This window comes from Salminus brasiliensis, chromosome 6 (genome assembly GCF_030463535.1).
Source record: "Salminus brasiliensis chromosome 6, fSalBra1.hap2, whole genome shotgun sequence".
In the NCBI taxonomy this organism is placed as follows: domain Eukaryota; kingdom Metazoa; phylum Chordata; class Actinopteri; order Characiformes; family Bryconidae; genus Salminus; species Salminus brasiliensis.
The window spans coordinates 43,065,141-43,085,481 of NC_132883.1; the positions used below are offsets into that span (position 1 = coordinate 43,065,141).

At 42.5% G+C, this 20,341-nt stretch overlaps 1 protein-coding gene and 1 pseudogene across 1 annotated transcript; both read right to left on the minus strand.

Annotated features, from left to right (window-relative positions):
• Positions 1 to 256: 256 nt before the first annotated feature.
• On the minus strand, positions 257 to 17,266 carry setd1bb (SET domain containing 1B, histone lysine methyltransferase b). The gene is made up of 20 exons (XM_072681136.1): positions 17,143 to 17,266; positions 16,915 to 17,042; positions 15,690 to 15,788; positions 15,275 to 15,539; positions 14,110 to 14,231; positions 11,834 to 13,231; positions 10,829 to 11,542; positions 10,277 to 10,438; positions 9,564 to 9,648; positions 9,158 to 9,396; positions 7,905 to 7,992; positions 7,215 to 7,577; positions 6,835 to 7,014; positions 5,571 to 6,520; positions 4,661 to 4,952; positions 3,432 to 3,598; positions 2,354 to 2,479; positions 1,749 to 1,868; positions 962 to 1,099; positions 257 to 817 (listed from the first exon to the last, which is right to left on the minus strand). Exons 1-20 carry the CDS (start codon positions 17,180 to 17,182, stop codon positions 644 to 646), a joined length of 5,850 nt encoding a protein of 1,949 aa, XP_072537237.1. The 5' UTR covers positions 17,183 to 17,266; the 3' UTR covers positions 257 to 643.
• A 247-nt stretch (positions 17,267 to 17,513) lies between these two features.
• LOC140557836 (uncharacterized) overlaps positions 17,514 to 20,341 on the minus strand; it is a 35,117-nt pseudogene continuing 32,289 nt past the window's right edge.

The window sequence follows — 20,341 nt, forward strand, 5'->3', positions numbered from 1 at the left end:
TTTTCCATTTTTATAACTTTAAACAGGTATTATACATTAAAAACAGTAAATGCTTGTATTTTTGACTGCTTATAAATCTAACATATACGTGCATGCGTATAATACCGGTTGTTATAAGGCAAAAAAAATAAACATACTACTGCTTTTTAATGCAGCGCTGAAAGAACGATGTTTTTGCAAGAAAATACTTTATTCCTTCTGCATGTTTAACGATAATATCACACAGGCTGAATCTGCATCTGCTGTATCTTGGTGTATTTAAGCATTTTTCCTTTGTTAATGATAATAAAAAGAACTGTACAAGTTCAGGGAACCCAACTGTGTGAAACGCCACCCCCTGCTGGTTATATATAATAACTGCATGTATTAAAAAAACAATCTACAACTGAATAGGAACTACACAAGGCTCTCATAACCCATTCATAATACTCGTGTAACCCTTCAGATACCATATTTGATGCCCAGCATACAATATATCTGTATAAATCAGTGTATGCATCATTTTCATAGTCACTTACATTTTTTTAACATCTTCACACAATATTTAAAAAAGTGTTATACATGCTTCATAGATGTTTCCAGGACTAGTTATGTATTGTTTAGATAAAGGCTTATGATGGATAATGTCTCGATGGTTGGAACTCTAATTGAGGGTTCCTCTGCAGTTCTCCGCTCCACACAAGCAGGGGATCTTCTCGTCCTCGATGGGAAACTTGTAATCATACGTGATCTCTTCGTTGATGCCGATCGGCTGGCGGGAATAGATGACTATTTTCTTTTTAGATTCAACCGTGATGACTTTAGCGTAGCAGTTTGGCTAAAAGAAGGTTCAAAAAGAGAAGAGATGATCAGTCACTCGTTAAAAGTGTAGGAATTCGAACCGTCCAAAGACTAATTGCATAGAAAATCTGCTGCAGACTGAAAGAAGCAGAAGTCCTCCAACAGTCCAGTTACTACTCACGTTACAGCTGTGGTTGATGAACCTGGCCAAATTGCCACATTTTGTAGCATCTATGATGGTGTCTTGGTCGACTCTAAACAGGTAGCTGCTGCCGATGCCCTCCTGCTCGTAGCGTCTCTCGCGCATGTCTGCAATCACCTGGAGAGGGGATGGAAACCATAACAGCTCAGAAACAAGTGCATTTCTGTTTTTTATGCATGATAAATGACACAAAGACACTTCAACTGCAGGCTTATTACTCAGCTATTAGGAGTCAGACTATTATTCAGCGAATACTGCAATGAATAAGACAATTCTTAACTCATAAAAAGGTCAATTATTAATTTATTTCTTGGGTCTATATGATTAAGCTTAAGGTTAAGCTTGCTTTCTTAATTTTCACAAATCTGAATCACTGAGGGTGAGATTTTATCACTAATTTTATCACATTAAATCCTCAGTTATTCAACTTTTTGTCTGTCTGCTCAAAAATGCAGAAAATCATAATTTGATTCTTAAGAAAATCAAATACAACAATCACACCACACTGAAAACCCATCAGAGCACCTCATTATCTTATCATTCTTATGCTAGGTTCAGTGGTTGGATATGAATGGGTTCATTTAAATGACACCATGAAGGGCCAGATGATCAGACTCCCTGTTACAGCAGGGAGAAGCCCAAACCCGGCGGATTAATAGTCTCAGAGAAATGCACTGTAAAGTGCATGTGTGTGTGTGTTTGTGTATGTGTGTGTGTGTGTGTGTGTGTGTGTGTGTGTGTGTGCGTGTGTGTGTGTGTGTCTAACCTGCCGTATGCTCTGGCCCACGTATTCGATCACCATCTCATCTGCAGCGATTGGCTCTTCAGCAAACAGCCCCCAGTCATGAATACGACTTCTGCTGAAGCGCAGCTTCTTCTTCCGGAACTGCAAGCGGCAACATCAGTGATCACACATGTAATCAATCATTCATTTCAGAACAGGATCAATCGATTACGATGGTTTTACTCAGCGCTGTGTACACACACTCTACTACAGTAACCTGAATCACTGAAAGTGAGCTTTTATCTCATAATTTTGACTTTTTGTCGTTTGTCTGTTAAAAAATGCAGAAGATCATAATTTGATTATTAACAAAAATCAAATACAACAATCACACAACACCTCAAACCCATCAGAGCACATTCTATGACACTTCTTCTTCTACTAGGTTCAGTGGTTGGATATGAATGGGTTAATTTTGCTACAGTAAACCCAGTTAAAGACGCCTAAACTACGTAAGGAGTTCTAGAAGTGCTGGTGATTTTACAGTCTTCACAGAAAAGCCTATTACTGTGCTGTTCAACTAAAATACTGTCACATTGCCCCGCGCCTGATGTCCCGAAACCCCTGTGTTGTGTTTGCAGTAGGACCTTGAGCTGGTTGAACTTGAGGAGGTCGCTGTCACAACTGAACGAGGACAGCAGGCGGCGCTGTTCTGCACGGAAATCCGATCCAGACCGTGAAGACGATGGAAGCTGGGCTTGGGCGTTCTTGCACTACATGGACAAAAACCATGTAAAATTAATAAACATGAACCTACAGAACATTATTTCTGCATATATGCGCTGTAGTAATGTCACATCATAGTGTATTTTGATGTCGTCATGGCAATAGCTTGTCTCACTGTTTGTTGGTTTTGACTTTTTGTTGTTTACGCCGTGTCGAAAGTTTATAATAAATGGATCAATAGAAAAAATACTCCAAAATTAACGTTAATAAAATGCGTTCTTTACTTGTGTAAAGTTGGGGATATTCTGGGATATGAGGTTAATATATAAATATATATATATATATATACATAACAGCAATAATTTAGGATTCATTTTGATTAATCACAAGTTAAAATGCTAGCTACACGTCCTTGAGTTTTTGGGCGGGGGTGACTAATAAACTGTCCAGAGGAATCAGATTATTGTTCTTATAGTCTCTCAGTGCAGATTTAAGCTTCACCAACTTTTTAAGAGATAAATGGATGGTCAGTCATTGGGCTGGATTAAGCTAACAGCTATGAGAGGAGCAGCTGTGTGTGTGTGTGTGTGTAAGAGAATGAGAGTTAGTTATGAGATTTAATCCATATTTCAACAGAAATAAAGTGTAATCTACCCTCTGAGCTCGACAGTAGCGACGCTTTGTGTGTTTACATCATTATATAGAAGCGCTTATACGTCACTAGTCTCTGTACAGAGAGACCTACGGGAGGAAGTTGGGGTCAGATGATATATATATATACTGCACAGGCAGAGAAGGTAGAATTTTGCCCAGGAACTCGGCTGGGGAGTGTTGTTATCCACTACACCACACAACCATACACTGTAAAGTATGTAGCCTCTCCTAATCATTCACTTATTAACTATAAGTCGTAGCGTTTTTAGGACTTTTTAATGAAATTATTATGTAGGTTATGTGGTTCTGACCATGAGGTGACAGTGAGTCTGGATCTGTTCTCACCTGGGTGTCCTGAGGCGTTTCCTCTGTGGCGCTGTGTGTGTGACGGAGGTATCGCAGCTTGTCCCTTTTGCTAATGAAGTAATATCCCTCAGTCCGTGCGCTCCCAGTGATGTGATACCGAACCCCTTCCCTCCATACTCTTGGATTTTCCTCAGGAACGCTGCTGGGTGCGGAGCGGTTAAGGAGGGTAAAGCTCATAAAGCTTAGTATGACTTTACAGGTGTTTGGACTCGTAGCCGGACTATCTAGGCTTGGATAAGTTAGCTAGCAGTCTAAAAACACCAGCTAACTGAGGCTCAAATCACACAGAGGAGAAAACCTCATATCTGAGAGCCCAGAGTCGAGGGAACGGACCAGCCCCTCCGTACTTGATGGCGATGGTCAAAAGCCGATCTGCACCAAGAGCCCTTCCAGCTTCAAGTACAGCTCGGCTCGACCCGCCATCCTTTAAGATCCACAGAAGACGAGCGTCCAGACTTTTTTCTGTCCTGCACCGAAATGGTGACACGAACTTCCCCTGGGTGTCCAAACAGCAGAGTCCAACACTCACTGTCCTCAAACCCAGACTGAAGACCCTCCTCTTCTGAGAGTATAGTACTATGATCTCCATACTGACTTGTGTTTAGTCGTATCTAAGATTAGTGGATCTTTAAATTTTGAGTTTATTAAAACTAGCTGAGATTATTCTTGAGTAAATAGTGAAGCACTTTTGTCTGGAGAAGAGCATCTGCTAAATGCCTTAAATGTAAACTTCCTTCATCCAGCTTAATTCACATATTGGTGCTTCCATACTAAACATATAAGGCACCGTCATATCAGAATACTACGAACACCCCTGTTTTGGAACGGACTCAGCCTGGGACATTGCAGATGCACGTATAAATAAGCAAGCACACCAGTCAGTTGTACCAGAGTGCAAAACCATTATTATGGGCAAAGGGCATGATTTGACACATGTCCATACAGTAGTGTAAAGGTGTGCCTCCACAGGTCACTGATGCCAGAGGGGAGCGACGACTCCAGCACAGAGTGGTACAGAGCAATCGGTGCTCCACAGTGGAGCAGCTGACCTGTCATCCAAGCCAGGGGTGGTTATTTCCATTATTAGGTAGGTGGTCCTAATATTCTGATTTGACTGTATATAATATAATATAATAACTGGTCAATATGTCTACACAAGCCAATAAAGCTTCTAGAGGTCAAGAGAGACACGGTTTAGGTAAGGATATGAGGGTGAGGAACCCAGTGTGTGTTGCTTAGCCACTGACAGCTGCTGTCCTGCAGCAGCATTCTCTCATACGAGGCCCGTAGGTGGCCAATCTCCTCCACGTTTACCCCTCTGGTCCAGACAGCATGAAGGACCAGTTTTTCTCTCCGCTCCGACCGTGGAGCAAAACGCGGCCGGCACGGAGAGATGTGCGTCCACCATCTCCTCTTTGTCCGCTGGTCCAGCTGCTCTGAAAGTGTAGGGTTCTCCATTCCCCTTCCCTCAAGCCTGTTCTCCACTCTGTTCTCCAGCCCCTGTAGTTAGAGGTATTATTGACATATTGACTGTTTTGACAAAAGTATTGGGACACCTGCTCGTTCATTGTTATTTACAAAATTAAGGGTATTAAAAAAGTTTATCCTGCTTTTGTGGGAGTAACTGTCTTTACTGTCCAGATGAGAAGGCTTTCTACTAGATTTTGGAGGAGCATTGCTGTGAGGATCTGATAGCATTCAGCGACAAGAGTTCTAGTGAGGTCAGGATATTGGATAATCACCACTCTACCTTATCATCCCCAACTCCTCAAAAGTATTGGATGGAGCACCAATCACCATTCCAGAGAACACAGTTCTTGCACTGCTCCACAGCTCAATGCTGGGGGGCTTTATACCCCCTACTCTAGCCCACACCTGGCATTAGGCAGCATGGTACCAATAGGTTTATGTGCATCTGCTCCAGATAGTCCTATTCTATTGGCGGTACTCTCTATAGGGACTAGACAAGCTATGCAAATGTGCATTTTCCCATCTGTGTCAGCAATGGACGCAACTTAAAGTAGCTGAACGCGTTCTTTAAAAGGGTGTCCAGAAATATTTGGACATAAAGTTACTACAATAGAGTACGTACAATAAAGTTACTACATCTGCTCTCACCTGTAGCGGCCTCTTGCTCTGAGCCTCTGTTCGTTCCCCATTAATTCCCTCATTAGGACATGCCGCTACATCCCCGGATGATTTAGAGATCAAATTCCTAGCTGGTGTCCGAGAGACAGCCTCCGCATTTCGACTGAATCTGTTTTTCCGCAAGAGGATCATTCTCCTTTTGTGCTGGAGCCGTTCACGTCTCCTCTTGAGACGTGCCACGTCCAAACTTGTGGTCCGATTTGCAGAGGAATTTAGCTGCTGTTGTGCAAACTCTGGAGAGTTCGGCACGGGGCTGGGTGTCTCTGAAGCTGAGGAACCAGAAGAGCATGGTGAATATCTGGAGCTCCAGCCAGGATTCTGACCATAACACTGCTCCCTATGGCGAAAGCTTATGTCGCCGTGGTCTGAAAGGGGTGAAGAAGGTGAGATGTCCCTTCCTGGAGTTCTAGGGACCCCATTACCAGCATGGGGCAATGGGGAGGTGATGGAAGGGGAGAATGGACCATGCATCACCATCCTGAGTAGCGCATCTTGTGAGTGTTGTGCTGTTGTCATTCTCCTCGAGATATGCTCTCGCTTGGTATTCCTGCCAGGTGTTTTGGGTGTTTCTTCATAGGCGGGGTATAAGGAGGGTAAAGGAGGAGGCGAGAAGTTAACAGGTGGTGAAGGGAAGCGATGGAGGCCGGTAGGAGAAGGTGGAGGAGGTAGAGGGGTAGGAGGACAAGGGGAAAGAACTGGAGTTTCGTCCTCCATCTCTATTCCTCCACCCGGGGTATGTGGTAGTTCCTCCTCCAGGGCATGAAGGGGTGATAGTCTGTGCCTAAGCTCGAGGTCAGGGTCGCTCTCGGACATGGAGCCTGTAGGTGTAGGGGGTCTGAGGTTGCCAGGCTCCTCCAGCGTTTCCATGGCGTCCCCTAGATCCTCCAATTCAGTCTCAAACGGGGTCTCCAACTCTTCATCTGAGAATAGAGTAAACATGCAAGCAAATTGCTGTAAATTAGGCACAGCAAGCGTTACTCATTAGTCCCAAACATGACCTGCTGAAGATCTAGCAGACTCTGGAGTGGTGGTGCACTATTCTACTGTGCAGTGACACCTACACAAATATGATCTGCATGGAAGAGTCGCGCTTTCCTGCACTGGCTAGCTAGGTGTGTTAGGGGGAGTTCGCATGAACAAGGATTGGGTAGTTGGCCTTCCAATTTGGGTAGGAAATGGGGTAAAATTCTAAATTAATTATTAAAAAACAGCAGTTTAGTGGTGTGTTGTGTACCTGAGGATAACGCTTTATAAGATGGAGAAGGTGGGCATTGCAGCTCCTGTTCCTCGGCTGAGGACAGGAGAGCTGGATCGGGCAGTTCTAGTTTGTTAGACAGATGCTGTGTGACGGGATCCTCGCAGCCATAGCCATGCAAGAACACTCTGACCCTCAGCTCTTCTTCTGGATCAGCACCTGCAAGAACAGATGGCATTGTTCATAGTAACTGTCTAATGACTATAGTAACTGTGGCATTACTAGAATATGCCACGGTAATTCAACTACAGGTGTCAGGTCATATAAAAGCTCCTGTAGGTGTAATGTGTATGTGTCCCAATACTTTCGTCCATACAGTGGATGTGTAGAGTGTCACACTCTAAACTGGTCAATCTTACCAAGTAGTAGGTGGTCCAGATCTCCATCACTGGACAGTGGGGCAGATGGGGTCACAGGGGGATCCAGCTCATCCTCCCAAGAGATCATAGATGAAGGTGAAGGAGTGTGAACAACAGTGTGAGCAACGTCCTCACAATCAGCCTCCTCTTCATCTGACGAGATCCAAATCTCCTCCACTACTTTCCTCTCGGCAGCACCTTCTTCGTCTTCATCCTCGGAGGACACAAGGATCAGTTCTGAAGAGCACAGACTCTCTTCAGAGGAGTCAAAGTCAGATCTTGAGGAGACCGTGGAGTCGTAATCCTGGTCCGAGGAGGATAAGGACTCAGAGGGCGTGCAGGATGAGGCTATGCTGAGCACCTCTGAGGGAAAACAATGATTCAGTACCCAATGATTCAAGTCAATTGTTTTTATATAATAATAATAGTGAATAGTGAAAAACTAAATATATATATATATACATAAATGTATTTTGAAAAAGTATTTGGACAGCAGCTGAATGTATACATTAAAAACAATACAATGGCATTGATCTAGGATTTTTAAAACAATATACATTTTTATTTGGGGAAAACTTGACTAAATATAATTCTAATCAATTTCCAGTTTCAAACTGATGCAGTCAAGACGTCGATTTAATATATGAATTACAACACATCATTAATACTGTATTATAACTGTTGTGACACCTTTGTCATCTTCAGAGTGATCTTCGTCCTCTTGCACACCTGAAAGGCTCTCTTCTCTTTGGTCATCTTCATCCTCTTCCTCATCATCCTAACACAGGAATTCAGATTTAGCTCAGATTTCAGTCAGTAAACAACTGATGAACTGAAAGGCCTCAACCACAAAAAGTCTATGAACTCTCCTATTTCTATCATCATTTCAAAACATCTAGCTCTACTGAAACTGGTTTAGAATAAACCGTGAAAGTTCTATAATATAGCACATTAATGATAAGATCCAATATTCTTATCCAGTATGAGTTTACAGTGTGGATAGTTTTTATAGTGTAATAACAACTATGGAGTGATATGAATCTAAAGTGGGTAAATTTGACAGTCTGACAGTAATACCTATGTAGTGATTTAAATCCAGTATGAATTTAAGTTTTTACAGTCTTACAGTAATAACTGTTGAGTGATTTTAATCCAGTATGAATCTGCAGGGTGTGTAAATTTGACGGTCTGACAGTAATACTTATGTAGTGATTTAAATCTGGAATGCAGCTGTAATTCGTAGCTTTTACAGTTTGAGAGTAATAATTATAGATTAATAAACAGCAGTACATAGATTATTATTTTATCCAGTATGAATCATGAAGCAGTGTGTGTAGGTTTTAGTGTGACAGTAATAACTGTTGAGTGATTTGAATCCAGTATGAATCTTCAGTGTGTGTAAATTTGACAGTCAGACAGTAATAGCTATGTAGTGATTTAAATCCAATATGAATTTGAGTTTTTACATCTTTTTTTTTTACAGTAATTCTAAATTTATACTACTTTATAATACTAAATTTATTTTAATCCAGTATGAATATGCAATGTCTGTAAATTTGACGGTCTAACAGTAATACCTATGTAGTGATTTAAATCCAGTATGAATCTGCAATTTGTAGCTTTTACAGTTTGAGAGTAATAATTATAGATTGATTTTAATCCAGTATGCATTTGCAGTGTGGATAGTTTTTACAGTCTGACAGTAATTCTAAATTAATTTTTTATCCAGTATGAATATGCAGTATGTGTAGTTTTCACAATCTAACAGTTTCAAATGTAGAGCAAAATTATTAAATAATAAAAAAAGAAACTCTATGCAGTACGTTGACTTTCAGTCCGGGTTGTAAGAATTAGGGGGAAAATACCCATATATATAAATACCCATAGACCGGTTCCACTTTACAGAACATTCTCTTAAGTGTCCTGCTCCACAGCTACGGTACCTGATCTGCAACACAAAGCTTGTTTTGTGTTGTGTTATGGTCAGAATCCTGGCTGGAGCTTTCTTTTTCACATTCTGAGCCTTCAATCTGCTCAGACTTCTCCTCCTCCTCTCCCTCCTCCTCTTCATCACTGTCCAGTTCCAGAGGTCTGGCATGCCGCCGTTTTACCATATTGATATCAGCTCCCTTCTGGGGCTCATCCACTACTGTATCCTCCAGGTGTGTGTCCTCCTCTGCTTCTAAACACAACATTTGAATGCACAGGTACGATGCACACTCGGCAGACTAATGCTAATTAAAGAAGCACATCCTGCACTGGAAAAGACAACCGTTACCCATTCTGTTTCTGTTGTATTAGGCTGTGGAAGCTAGTGCTACAAACAGAAAGAGCTATTAGAGAACTGACCTCCATCCTCGGATAGTTCAGGTGAGGGGGGGCGGGCCCTTTTAGCCTCCACAGAGTCTTCCACACTGGGTTCCTTCCTCTTTACCTGAATATACAAACGGTAGATGGGCAAGCTGTAGCAGTTCCACATCAGTCCTACACCCTGGAATCTAATAATCCTGATCTAGCTATGGAAGTCAATGTACAAAGACTTTATTCCAAGCCATTTAGGAGCATTTCTATTGGTCCATTCTTCCAGAAATTCTGATATAATGTAAAGAACAACTGCCAGGTTCACATTTCGACGACATTTGATGATATACACTATAAGTCCAAATATTTATGGACACCCCTTCTAATGAACGCATTCAGCTATTTTAAGTTGCGGCCTTTGCTGACACAGATGTCCCAGTAGTGTAACATAGAGGACTAGAGCCTCCCAATATTAAACTAAAGAGAACTGGAACTGTATTCTCTGGACTCTAATATACAGCAGGAGCACCCTGACCTCACTAACATCATTGTCACTTAATGCAATCAAATCCTGAAAGCAATGCTCCAAAATAAAAAAGTAAAAAGCCCTAGTACAATAAACTTGTTTTTTAATGATGAACGAGGTGTCCAGATACTTTTGTCCATATACTGTATATAGACATGAATGAAATAAATGAAATTCATCATTACATCCAATGATTTTTTTTTTTATGTTGTGACTAGATCCATGACATTGGTACCTTAAAGGAGGGCAGTCTGAGAGCAGAACGGAGGCCCAATCCCAGCCCTGTACCCAATGCAGTACCCTCCTGCCCCGTGCCCTCCACAGGCTTCCACGGCTCCAAGACCCTGGACTTCGGAGCCTCTTTACTCTCTCCAGCCTTCGCAGGAACCACATGTATCTGGAGGTACACAGGGATGGACAGTCACATTGTCATGAACTGTTTACTTGTCAGAGAGGTAAGATTTAAAAGGACCTAGCTATTGAGCTTTGGTGTGGCTAGACCACTGGGTCAGAACATCTCCAAAACATCACATAACAGGTCACATGGTGTGTTCCCAGTATGCAGTGGTCAGTATCTGCAAAAAGTGCTTTAAGGAGGGACAACTGATGAACCAGCGGCAGTGTTGGGGCCATCAAGGCCTCACCTTACAACTTACAGCACTTAAAGGATTTGCTGCTGATGTGCCAGATACCACCATGAAGTCCATGCCTCAGAGCTGCTTTGATGGCACAAGGGGGGGCTACTGTACACAGTGTATGTACCCTCTTTTCTGGTGTATGGTGTTACCTTAGCTGTGTGCTCTCTCTCATCCCACCATTGGTCGAATGCAGCAAAAGCTATGCCTTCGACCATCCTGCGATGAATGTCTTTCTTCACGATGGCCCGGAGCTCAGCAGCCACAGCAGCCAGCACGCCGTCCACTGTAGCCTTGTGGAGGGATTTGTTCACAGGGGCGTATCCCGGCGGAGGCACTGAAGGATCGAATACAGGCAGCATCGGAGGTGGCCATGGGGGTCTGTATCCTGGAACAACAGCTGAACCCCCGACGGAGGGATAAGGAGGACACTGCCTTAGTCTGACTCCATCTTGTGGAACAGCAACTCCTGGAAAAGCTGCAGGAGGCGGTGGAATGGGAAAAGGAGGAGAGTACATGGGATGGGTTTTCCCCTGTGTTATTCTGGTAGGTATAGGAAGTGGTGCTGGAGGACTGTTCCACCTTGGGGGCCTGCCAACCTGGCCCATAGGGAGCTTTGGTGGAGGATAGAAAGGAGGAGGGGGTATGGAGAGGTTCGCAGGAGGCAGTAAAGGAGGAGGTCCACACAGAGCAGGTAGGTTTGGAGGCATCATTGGGGGTGGTAGGGCAGGGAAACCAGGTGGAGGGAGGAGAACGGGAGGAGGAGGCATTCGGAAGATGGGAGGAGGGGGTGAAGAACTTCCCCCGCAGGTCCGGGGCTCAACAGGCTGCTCTGAAGCTTCACTTTCTCTGAGGAACAGCTTGAGCTACGAGAGACAGAAACATGATCAATCACAGCAATTCAAGAGGACTAGTTGAGTGAATTTTGCTATTTAAGCGGTAGAGAAGTACTGCCAATAGATTAGGACTACCATAAACCCACTGGCACCAGAGCATTGGGCTAAGGAGCAATGGAACTGTGTTCACTGGAATGATGGTTGGTGCTTCATCCAATACTTTGAATGAGCAATGCCAAGCCATACACTGTCACCAAACTACTACTTTACTAATGCTAATCTACTTCATTTGCATCCTTTAAAGACATGAAGGATCCTTACCATCGCTGTTTGTTGAGAAGGAGCTGAACGAATCTCTGAACAGTGCGTTGAAATGACCGGTATCTTGGACTGGTATGTGCTGCCAGGTGAAGACACTTCTCCTTCTTCTGCAGAGTCTGGAAGTGGGTAGGGACTCACGTCCTCAATACCTGACCCACAAGAACCTTCTTGTTTCTGGGCAGAATCGATGGGGAACGTGGGGAAAGGTGTGACATCAGGGGGATCAGGTGAATTAGGATAAGATTTGGAGGTTCCAGAATGGTCCTCGGAGTGGGTATCTGAGTCGGAGGTGTCCTCATTTGAAGGAAGATCTGAACCGTGAGTGCCCAGTAGCATCTGGATACGGGAGTCCAGACTGATTGGGGCCGCATCTGGAGCAGGTGTCCCAGTTGGTGGGCTTCTCCCTGGTCCAGGGGAGGTGCACTGTTGCATTGGGCTCTGAGTCCCAGCAGAAGGCTCCTGCTCCAGATCAGGAACATGAGGAGGAGAGGTAAAGGTAAGATACGTGGAAGGTGTCATGAGGGGGCTTTCCAAAGCTTTCCCCAGTGGCTCCGAACGCAACGCCACCTCTGCTTGCGTAGGATGTGCTCCAGCACTGCTGATACACTGGGATATTGCTGAAGTCGACTTGTCCACACATCCTGTAGAGGGATTAACAGGTACTTCCCTGGCTGTATTCTGCCCCAAGCGGCCTGTGGGTTTGTCTATGCCACCTTCACACTGAGAAGGCGGTATAGGAAGCTTATCTGGCTGTGTATGAGCAGGTAAAGGCACCAGACTGCTCGCAGGTCCAGAGCGATATTTAAGTCTATTAAAAACAGGTCTGTGCACGTAGTGGTGCTCTGGTCTCCGGTTATAAGCATTCTGGTACTTCGGCCCCCAAACATGGCCCCTGGGTCCACCCCGAGAGGCTCTGCCCACTGGATGAGGCTGGCATCCTGATGCCATGTGACCTTTAGAAAACCTTGAGCTTTGTATGATGCTAATTAAGGCACCCTGCCTAGAATTTGGTTTACTGTGTGGGGTCAGCTGAACCAGGTGAGGACTGGGGTGGGCGGGCTGAGAAGCCGATGAAAGGAGTGGAGTCATGTTGGAGATCATTTTGGAGCTGGATGAACCGTGTCCCTGCAAATCTGTCACCTGGGACAGATTAGGTAGACCTTCACACTGTGGAGGGGTACCTGGGTTACTGTGGGACAGGGGAGAGGTGTAGGGAGTGTCCTGGTACAGAGGGGTTTGCCAGAAGCTGCTGGGCGTGTCCTGATGCATGCTGGAATAGGCGGTGTCCATTGATAGAGGCGTGGAAGCATCAAATGGGGTGGAGCTAAGGAGCCCAGAAGATAAGGACAGCGATGAGGACAATAACCCATGTGTCAGCCGCTTCACTGCCTCATACTCCTGTAGGACAGAAAGCAGTAATGACAGTTAATAAGCACATTAAGAAGCATCATAATGAATACACTTCATTAATTTATCCTAAAGCAATGTATTCATCAGTTGCACCCATTGCTGACACATGTGCAAATGCACACACACACTCAGCTTGGCTAGTCCTTATAAAGAGGACTCTGGAGCAGATAAACATGAACCTATTGGCACCATGCTGCCTTATGCCAGGCATGGGCTAGAGGGGCATATAAAGCCCCCCAGCATTGAGCTGTAGAGGAGTGGAACTCCAGTGCTCTCTGGAATGATGGATGGTGGAGCTCCATCCAGTACTTTTGGGATGAGTGGGGATGTTGGGAATGAGGTGGGGTGGTGATAATCATCCTACATCCTGACCTCACTCACAATCCTGTTGCTGAAAGCAATCAAATCCTCACAGCAATGCTCCTCCAAAAGCCTCCAAAAGCCTTCTTCACTGGACACTAGAGACAGCTACTCCAGCAAAAGCAGGACAAACTGTTTTTGAATACCCTCGATTAAGGAAGAAACAATGAATGAGCAGGCGTCCCAATACTTTTGCATATATGCCTATATATACACACTATGTGGACAAAAGTATTGGGACACCTGCTCATTCATTGCTTCCTATTGTATGACTGTGTATGTGAAAAATATTTTTTGAGATTGTGGGGTATTATGTAAGTATTATTGACTAGAATGGCTATTATGTGCACTCTCGGCTAACATTAGCTTTAACATTTAGCAAATTGTAAAAGGTTTTGAACATTTTACATCATTTATAAACCAAATGTTTTGCATTCGTAAAATATTACCAACAATATTTCATCCACAGGAAGCTAACAGAACCATGCCCTGCAGATCACACTCACACTGTGGGAGTCAGAGCTGTACGATGGTGACAGAGGTCCCCAGGCTTCTTCCCCTAAAGGCAGAGTGAAGGGGGTGTACAACCCACTCACAAGCAGCTGGAAGTATCGCATCCTCTTCTCACCTGGAAGCAAAGAGAAACCAGCAGAACACTTACAGACTGATATTGCCCACAACTTTATGATACATCTTGATGGCTATCCCAACAACAATGCACACTATATGGACAAAAGTATTGGGACACTTGCTCATTCATTGTTTCTTTCTAAGGGTATTAAAAAGAGTGAATCCTGCTTTTGTTGGAGTAACTGTCTCTACTGTCCAGGGAGGAAAGGTTTCCTACTAGATCTTGGAGGCGCATTGCTGTGAAGATGTGGGAAGAGCATCAGTGAGGTCAGGATGCTGGATAATCACCCAACTCCTCAGCTCCCCAGCTCAATGCACAAGTATTGGATGTCTGGCATTAGACAGCATGGTGCCAATAGGGTCATGTTTATCTGCTGTAGAGAGTTCTATTCTACTGGCAATACTATATAACTACTTTCTTTACAGGGACTAAACAAAGTGTGTGGATTGAAGGTCTATATCAGAAATAGCTGAAAACATTCATTTATATTAATACAATGTTCTGAAATGGAAAGATGGTCTAATGAGTGGGAATTTCCTAGATGTCACACAGTATTACCAGAATTCCCATTATGGATAAATATTGGATAAATATAATTATAGGATATTTTTATAGGATATGATTTTGGATTATATTACAAATCATTTCTATTCCAGCAAAACAACATCATGTCACCTCATGTACATTGTTTTACAATATTTGGGCTTTTCTGTGAGGACTATATGAGTCTTCAAACTCAAAACCTCAAAAATGACCTCCCCACAGCATAGAGTGGAAAAGCAACAGTTTTTTTTAATAATCTATTATAACAATATTTCTTTAATATTACTGGAGAATGCGTTAAAATTCCAACTAAACCTAGGAATTAACTACTGAACTAAATGAGGAGGGTTAGAGCTGGACAATCATCAATGTTTGCCAGACGCCAGCCTTCCAGAAATGGACATTTATGCTGTGATGAAATGAGACTGGTGGATCAGTGATGACTGAAGACCCACCAACTTTAGAAATACTGGGAAAATATGAGAGTGTGTTTTTACCTTTGGGGTCCAGCTCCACGTGAATGTTGTTTCCCATGACTGAGGTGTTGTGAAGTTTCTGCACGGCCTCATTTGCCCCTCTCACACTGTCGTAGATGACCTTGGCTATTCCTAAGTGTTTCTTATTCTTGGGATTGTACAAAACCTCCACCTCTTGGATTTCCCCAAACTTTTTGCACATCTCCCCTAAAAAAGCGTCCTTAATGTTGTCATTCAGTCTGGCGAATGTCACCTCCTTTGGTGGACCAACGTAATTCTCATCGATCTAAAATAGAAATAAAAAAACAAGTAAAACAAATCACATGATCAGTGAAACACGATTTCTCAGAAATGACGAAGGGAATACTGATAAGTCACTTGGGATAGAGCCAAAACAGTGCAGAGCTGGGGGAGGTAGTCAAGTTGCTGCTTTAACCTTGAATTTGGGGACTGGAAGGTCCGTCTCCTTGAACTTGGTCCAAAAGCGAGCCAGTCTGGGATCTCTAACATGTTCCAGGGGAGGAACTCCAGGATTCTGTTGAGGAAATTAAGAAATTAAGGGTACAATTGCTAATCCCAATCCCTAGTTTGGGGCAAAAGTCCTGTATCAGCACATCCCTAATAATTATGGCTGTTGTTATTTACAGTTGTAATACATTGCTTATTTGTCAAAGCCTAAATCATTACAGGCCTTAAAAATCAACACATCAATCTCATAGCAGTTACCAGTAATTACAGAATAACAGGCCTGAAATCTTACAGTTAATAACTGACCCTTATGTTTTCAGGCTAAATTATCAGACTAGAAATCCAAAGGATCTACAGCAGTGAGGCCCAGGGCTGTAGGACAGCTACCCCTGTACTACATATTTTAGCTGCTTCCTGGTCTAACAGACCACCTTCAACTCAGGAAGGGTTGGGCAATTAGCTGATTAGCTGGGTCAGGTGTGCTGGGAGCAGGAGGAACACTAAAATATGCAGTGCAGGACATCCTCCAGGACCAGGGTTGATCTACAGGTCTGCAGATGGTTTCTCATGTGAACATCTGGCATATGGCAATATTCAGATTTCAAATATATAACATATAATATGGGCCAATTGATCAAATATTAGTAAGTATTCTGGTACAGGCCCAGAAAAGAAACCTTTAAACCTTCAATGGAAGTCAATGCACATTTTTATTTTTTTTATTATTTTGGAGCATTTCTATTGGTCCATTTATCATAAAACCTGAATGCAATGTAAAGAGCAACTGCCAGATTCAGTGATGCAACATATATCCTATATTATAACTACTATTCACTTACATGTTTACTACATACTTACATACTATATGTACACACACTGTATTCATCACTTAAATACACATGTATGATCCATATATTATGCATATGCCCAATACATCATACTGTATATACGTAGCACTACATATTAAATCATATAATTTATTATATTTTTTATTAGATAACTATATTTTATATAAATAAATGCCCAATACCTTATGAAATATGTGCATATATGGGCATGTGTCAGATTTCCAGATGGGTTCAACTGATTTACAACAACATCCACCACCACCATCATCATCATCATCATCATCATCATCATCAACAACAACAACAACAGCAGCAGCAGCTGTGTGTGACTGAGCATCCACTCACTGGTGAGCTGAAACACTGCCCATCATATCGGTACAGCTTTTCGGTTCCTCCTTTCAGGACTGGATCAACAACGAGTCTGTAGCTGCTCCAGCTCGGTCCCCTCTCCTCTCCGGACTCAGGACTCTCTGCTTCATTAAGAGAAAGTCGAAAAGACAAAGAGAAACTCAGTGGTCCCAGCTCAGGCCCTGCGGACGGAATAACAGGGAGCACACACAGCTGTAGCCCTACCGTTATCTTCCTGCGCCTCCTTTTCGCCACTTTCGCGCATGGTTTGCAGTCATGGTACATCAGGAGGCCTCAGCTCAGGCTCTTCGTGCTCATAGGAAACTCTCCTCAGGACTAACAGGCGGGTGGAGGTCCTGCATTGTGTTTTGGGGCGAGCGGCAGAGCTCCGTTGGCGAGTCTGGGCTTCTTTTCCCTTGGGGGGCAACGTTCCGGTTGCATCACAACAGGTGGGAGTAACCTGCAGCCCCACCCGCGCTGCCCGCCCGTTTTCAGGCTAATCCCCACCTGTACTCACACGAGTCCCGCCCCTCCTGCGCTGGGATTGGCTCGTTCGTCTAGCTCTCAGGCCGTCCGCCAATCGGAGCGATGAGAAGGTGTACACATCACCATAGCAACCACAGATGAGTCACTGCAGGAGGCCGCTGCTACGTGGTGATGCTGATATTTCATGGAGTTTTTAATGGACAGAAATCAGCTGTAAATTACAGGGTTTATTCGTGACTGTTATAAAATGCATCATTAAAAAATGTAAAATATGTATTTTAGCATGTTAAACTGGCCAGACAGAACAGATTATTAACGTTAAATTATACAAAACAATTACAGATTTGTATACTATTTATATTTTATATTTATAGCACTACATATTAAATCATATATTTGAATAAATAAATAAATAATATAAATAAATTAAATAAATAATAAATAATAATAAATTATATGATTATTATATGATTATTATACAAAACAATTACAGATTTGTATACTATTTATACTTTATATTTATAGCACTACATATTAAATCATATATTTGAATAAATAAATAAATAATATAAATAAATTAAATAAATAAAAAATAATAATAAATTATATGATTTAATATGTAGTGCTATAAATATAAAGTATAAATAGTATACAAATCTGGAATTGTTTTGTATAATTTAACGTTAATAATCTGTTCTGTCTGACTGATTTAACATGCTAATATATTACTTGAAATTCATGTTATAGAATAAGTGTAGTTATGGTGTTAATGTAGAAACGGAAATTACTACAAATCTCCCAAATATACTTATTTTTTCTTTCTATTTATCTTAATTGAATCTGAATAATAGTACTAATTACATTCATTTTTCATCATTAATAATGATTGGTGTTTATTATAGGTATGATTTATAATATATATATATATATATATATATATATATATATATATATATATATATATATATATATATATAAACAAAATGACTCCCAGCCCACACATTATTGTCAGTCTTTGCCTCCGGATTCATACATTCAACTTGAATTTGACATGAAATAATTAAACTTCCAATTTATATATTTTTTGTGCCTTTTCTACACAACAACGGCACATAATTCTGCTCTATGTTGTGTAGATTATGTTATATGTTATGTCTAAAACTGCATAAAAAATAAATAAATAAATAAATAAAAATAGCAGTGATGTCACTTCCTCTGGCGGGAAGCATTAATAAACTATAATAATTATATATAATAATTAATTATTGGTCAGATATTTTAGTGTGATATTGAGTGAATTTCGTATTTAATATTAAATAACTGATCATGTGTGGAAAGCACATACAGTTTTCAGACCGGCTGTGGAAGTTTAGCACATGATGGTGGATAATATCAACTCTGTTAATGGTCTAAATGGTTTAAATGGTTTAATCGGTTTAACGATAACTGAGTCGACTGCTTTATCAAATCTTTCCATCCTTGAAATGCAGGTACAAAGTATGGGCCGACATCTGGGCAGTGCCCTGTGGGGAGCACAGTTCCCCATGTAGGAAGAGAATGCAGACACTGCTGCCTAATCTGTCAACCCCACCCTTTGACAGGTGCCATAGCAACCAGATCATCAAGGTAAGTCACTTCACCTGTGGTTTTAATGTTTTGGCTGCTCAGTGGATGTCGCTTGACATGTTGATTCTGCATGTTCCTGGACAAGCTGCTAAACTGCTGACCTGTGTGTCTCCTCTTCCATTGAATGAAGACAGCTATAGCTGCAGTCACACACACACATGGCACCATGCTGCCTAATGCCAGGCGTGGGCTAGAGTAAGGGGTATAAAGCCCCCCAGCATTGAGCTGTGGAGCAGTGGAGGAACTGTGTTGATGGTGGAGCTCCATCCAGTACTTTCAGGATGGCGAGTTGGGAAGTTGGGGATGATGAGGTAGGGTGGTGATCATCATCCAACATCCTGACCTCACTAACTAACTAGCTCTTGTCGCTGAATGCAATCAAATCCTCAGAGCAATGGTCCTCCAAAATCTAGTAGAAAAGGAGCCTTCTTCCCTGGACAGTAGAGACAGTTACTCCAACAAAAGCAGGATCAGCTCTCTTTAATCCCCTTAATTTCAGAAGAAACCATGAACGAGCAGGTGTCCCAATACTTTTGTCCATATAGTCTATGTTGTTTCACTAGTGGTCTTGGATAAGTGAATATAAAGAAATCCGAGTTAGTACAAAACGAGGGGGCCTTACCAAAGTGAACGTCGAGCTTGTTGTCGAGGCTGAGGTGAACAGCTCTGCAGGTGTTGTTGTGTTCTGTTGGAGCTCTTCAGCGCTGATCTCTAGGCTCTTCCTCATCTGGTAGGTTCCGTCTCCTTTAGGCCTTAGCTCACCCTCCGATGACCAGCTGCTCAGACACAGGCTGGCCATTCCTCAGCAGCGTCAGGTCGTTATGACGTGGGTAAAAGCTAGTGTCCAGGCAGCTATCGCGAGCCCCTCCAGAGTCTCCATGGAGCTTCTTTTGGAGTCCTGCTCTGGGCTTCACTGGGCCGAGAAGATCACACAGATGGATTTTCGTAATTGCATGAACTGTGACAAACTCTGCACACTTGCAAAGAAAGGCGACAAATCTGATGCATGTGATGGTATGAAGGCAGATTAGCTGACTCTGACACTCGTTTCTGTGCTGCTCTACATGACAGTTCTAGACATACACTAAATGGACAAAAGTATTGGGACACCTGCTCATTGTTCATTGTTTCTTCTGAAATCAAAGCTATAAAAAATAGTCTATCCTGCTTTTGTTGGAATAACTGTCTCTACCGTCAGCAGAAGAAGGCTTTCTACTAGAATTTGGATGAGCACTGCTGCGAGAATTTGATTGCATTCAGCAACAAGAGTACAGATGAGGTAAGGATGTTCAATCCCTCAGGACAAGCTCTG

Bases quoted from the DNA above. Each gene is read 5' to 3' on its own strand.
- setd1bb (XM_072681136.1), bottom strand. From the start codon at position 17,182: ATGCGCGAAAGTGGCGAAAAGGAGGCGCAGGAAGATAACG. The intron at 17,043-17,142 runs GTAGGGCTACAG...CTCTTAATGAAG, and splicing joins GGAGGCGCAGGAAGATAACG to CAGAGAGTCCTGAGTCCGGA. The intron at 7,578-7,904 runs GTGTCACAACAG...GTTTTCCCTCAG, and splicing joins TCACTCTGAAGATGACAAAG to AGGTGCTCAGCATAGCCTCA.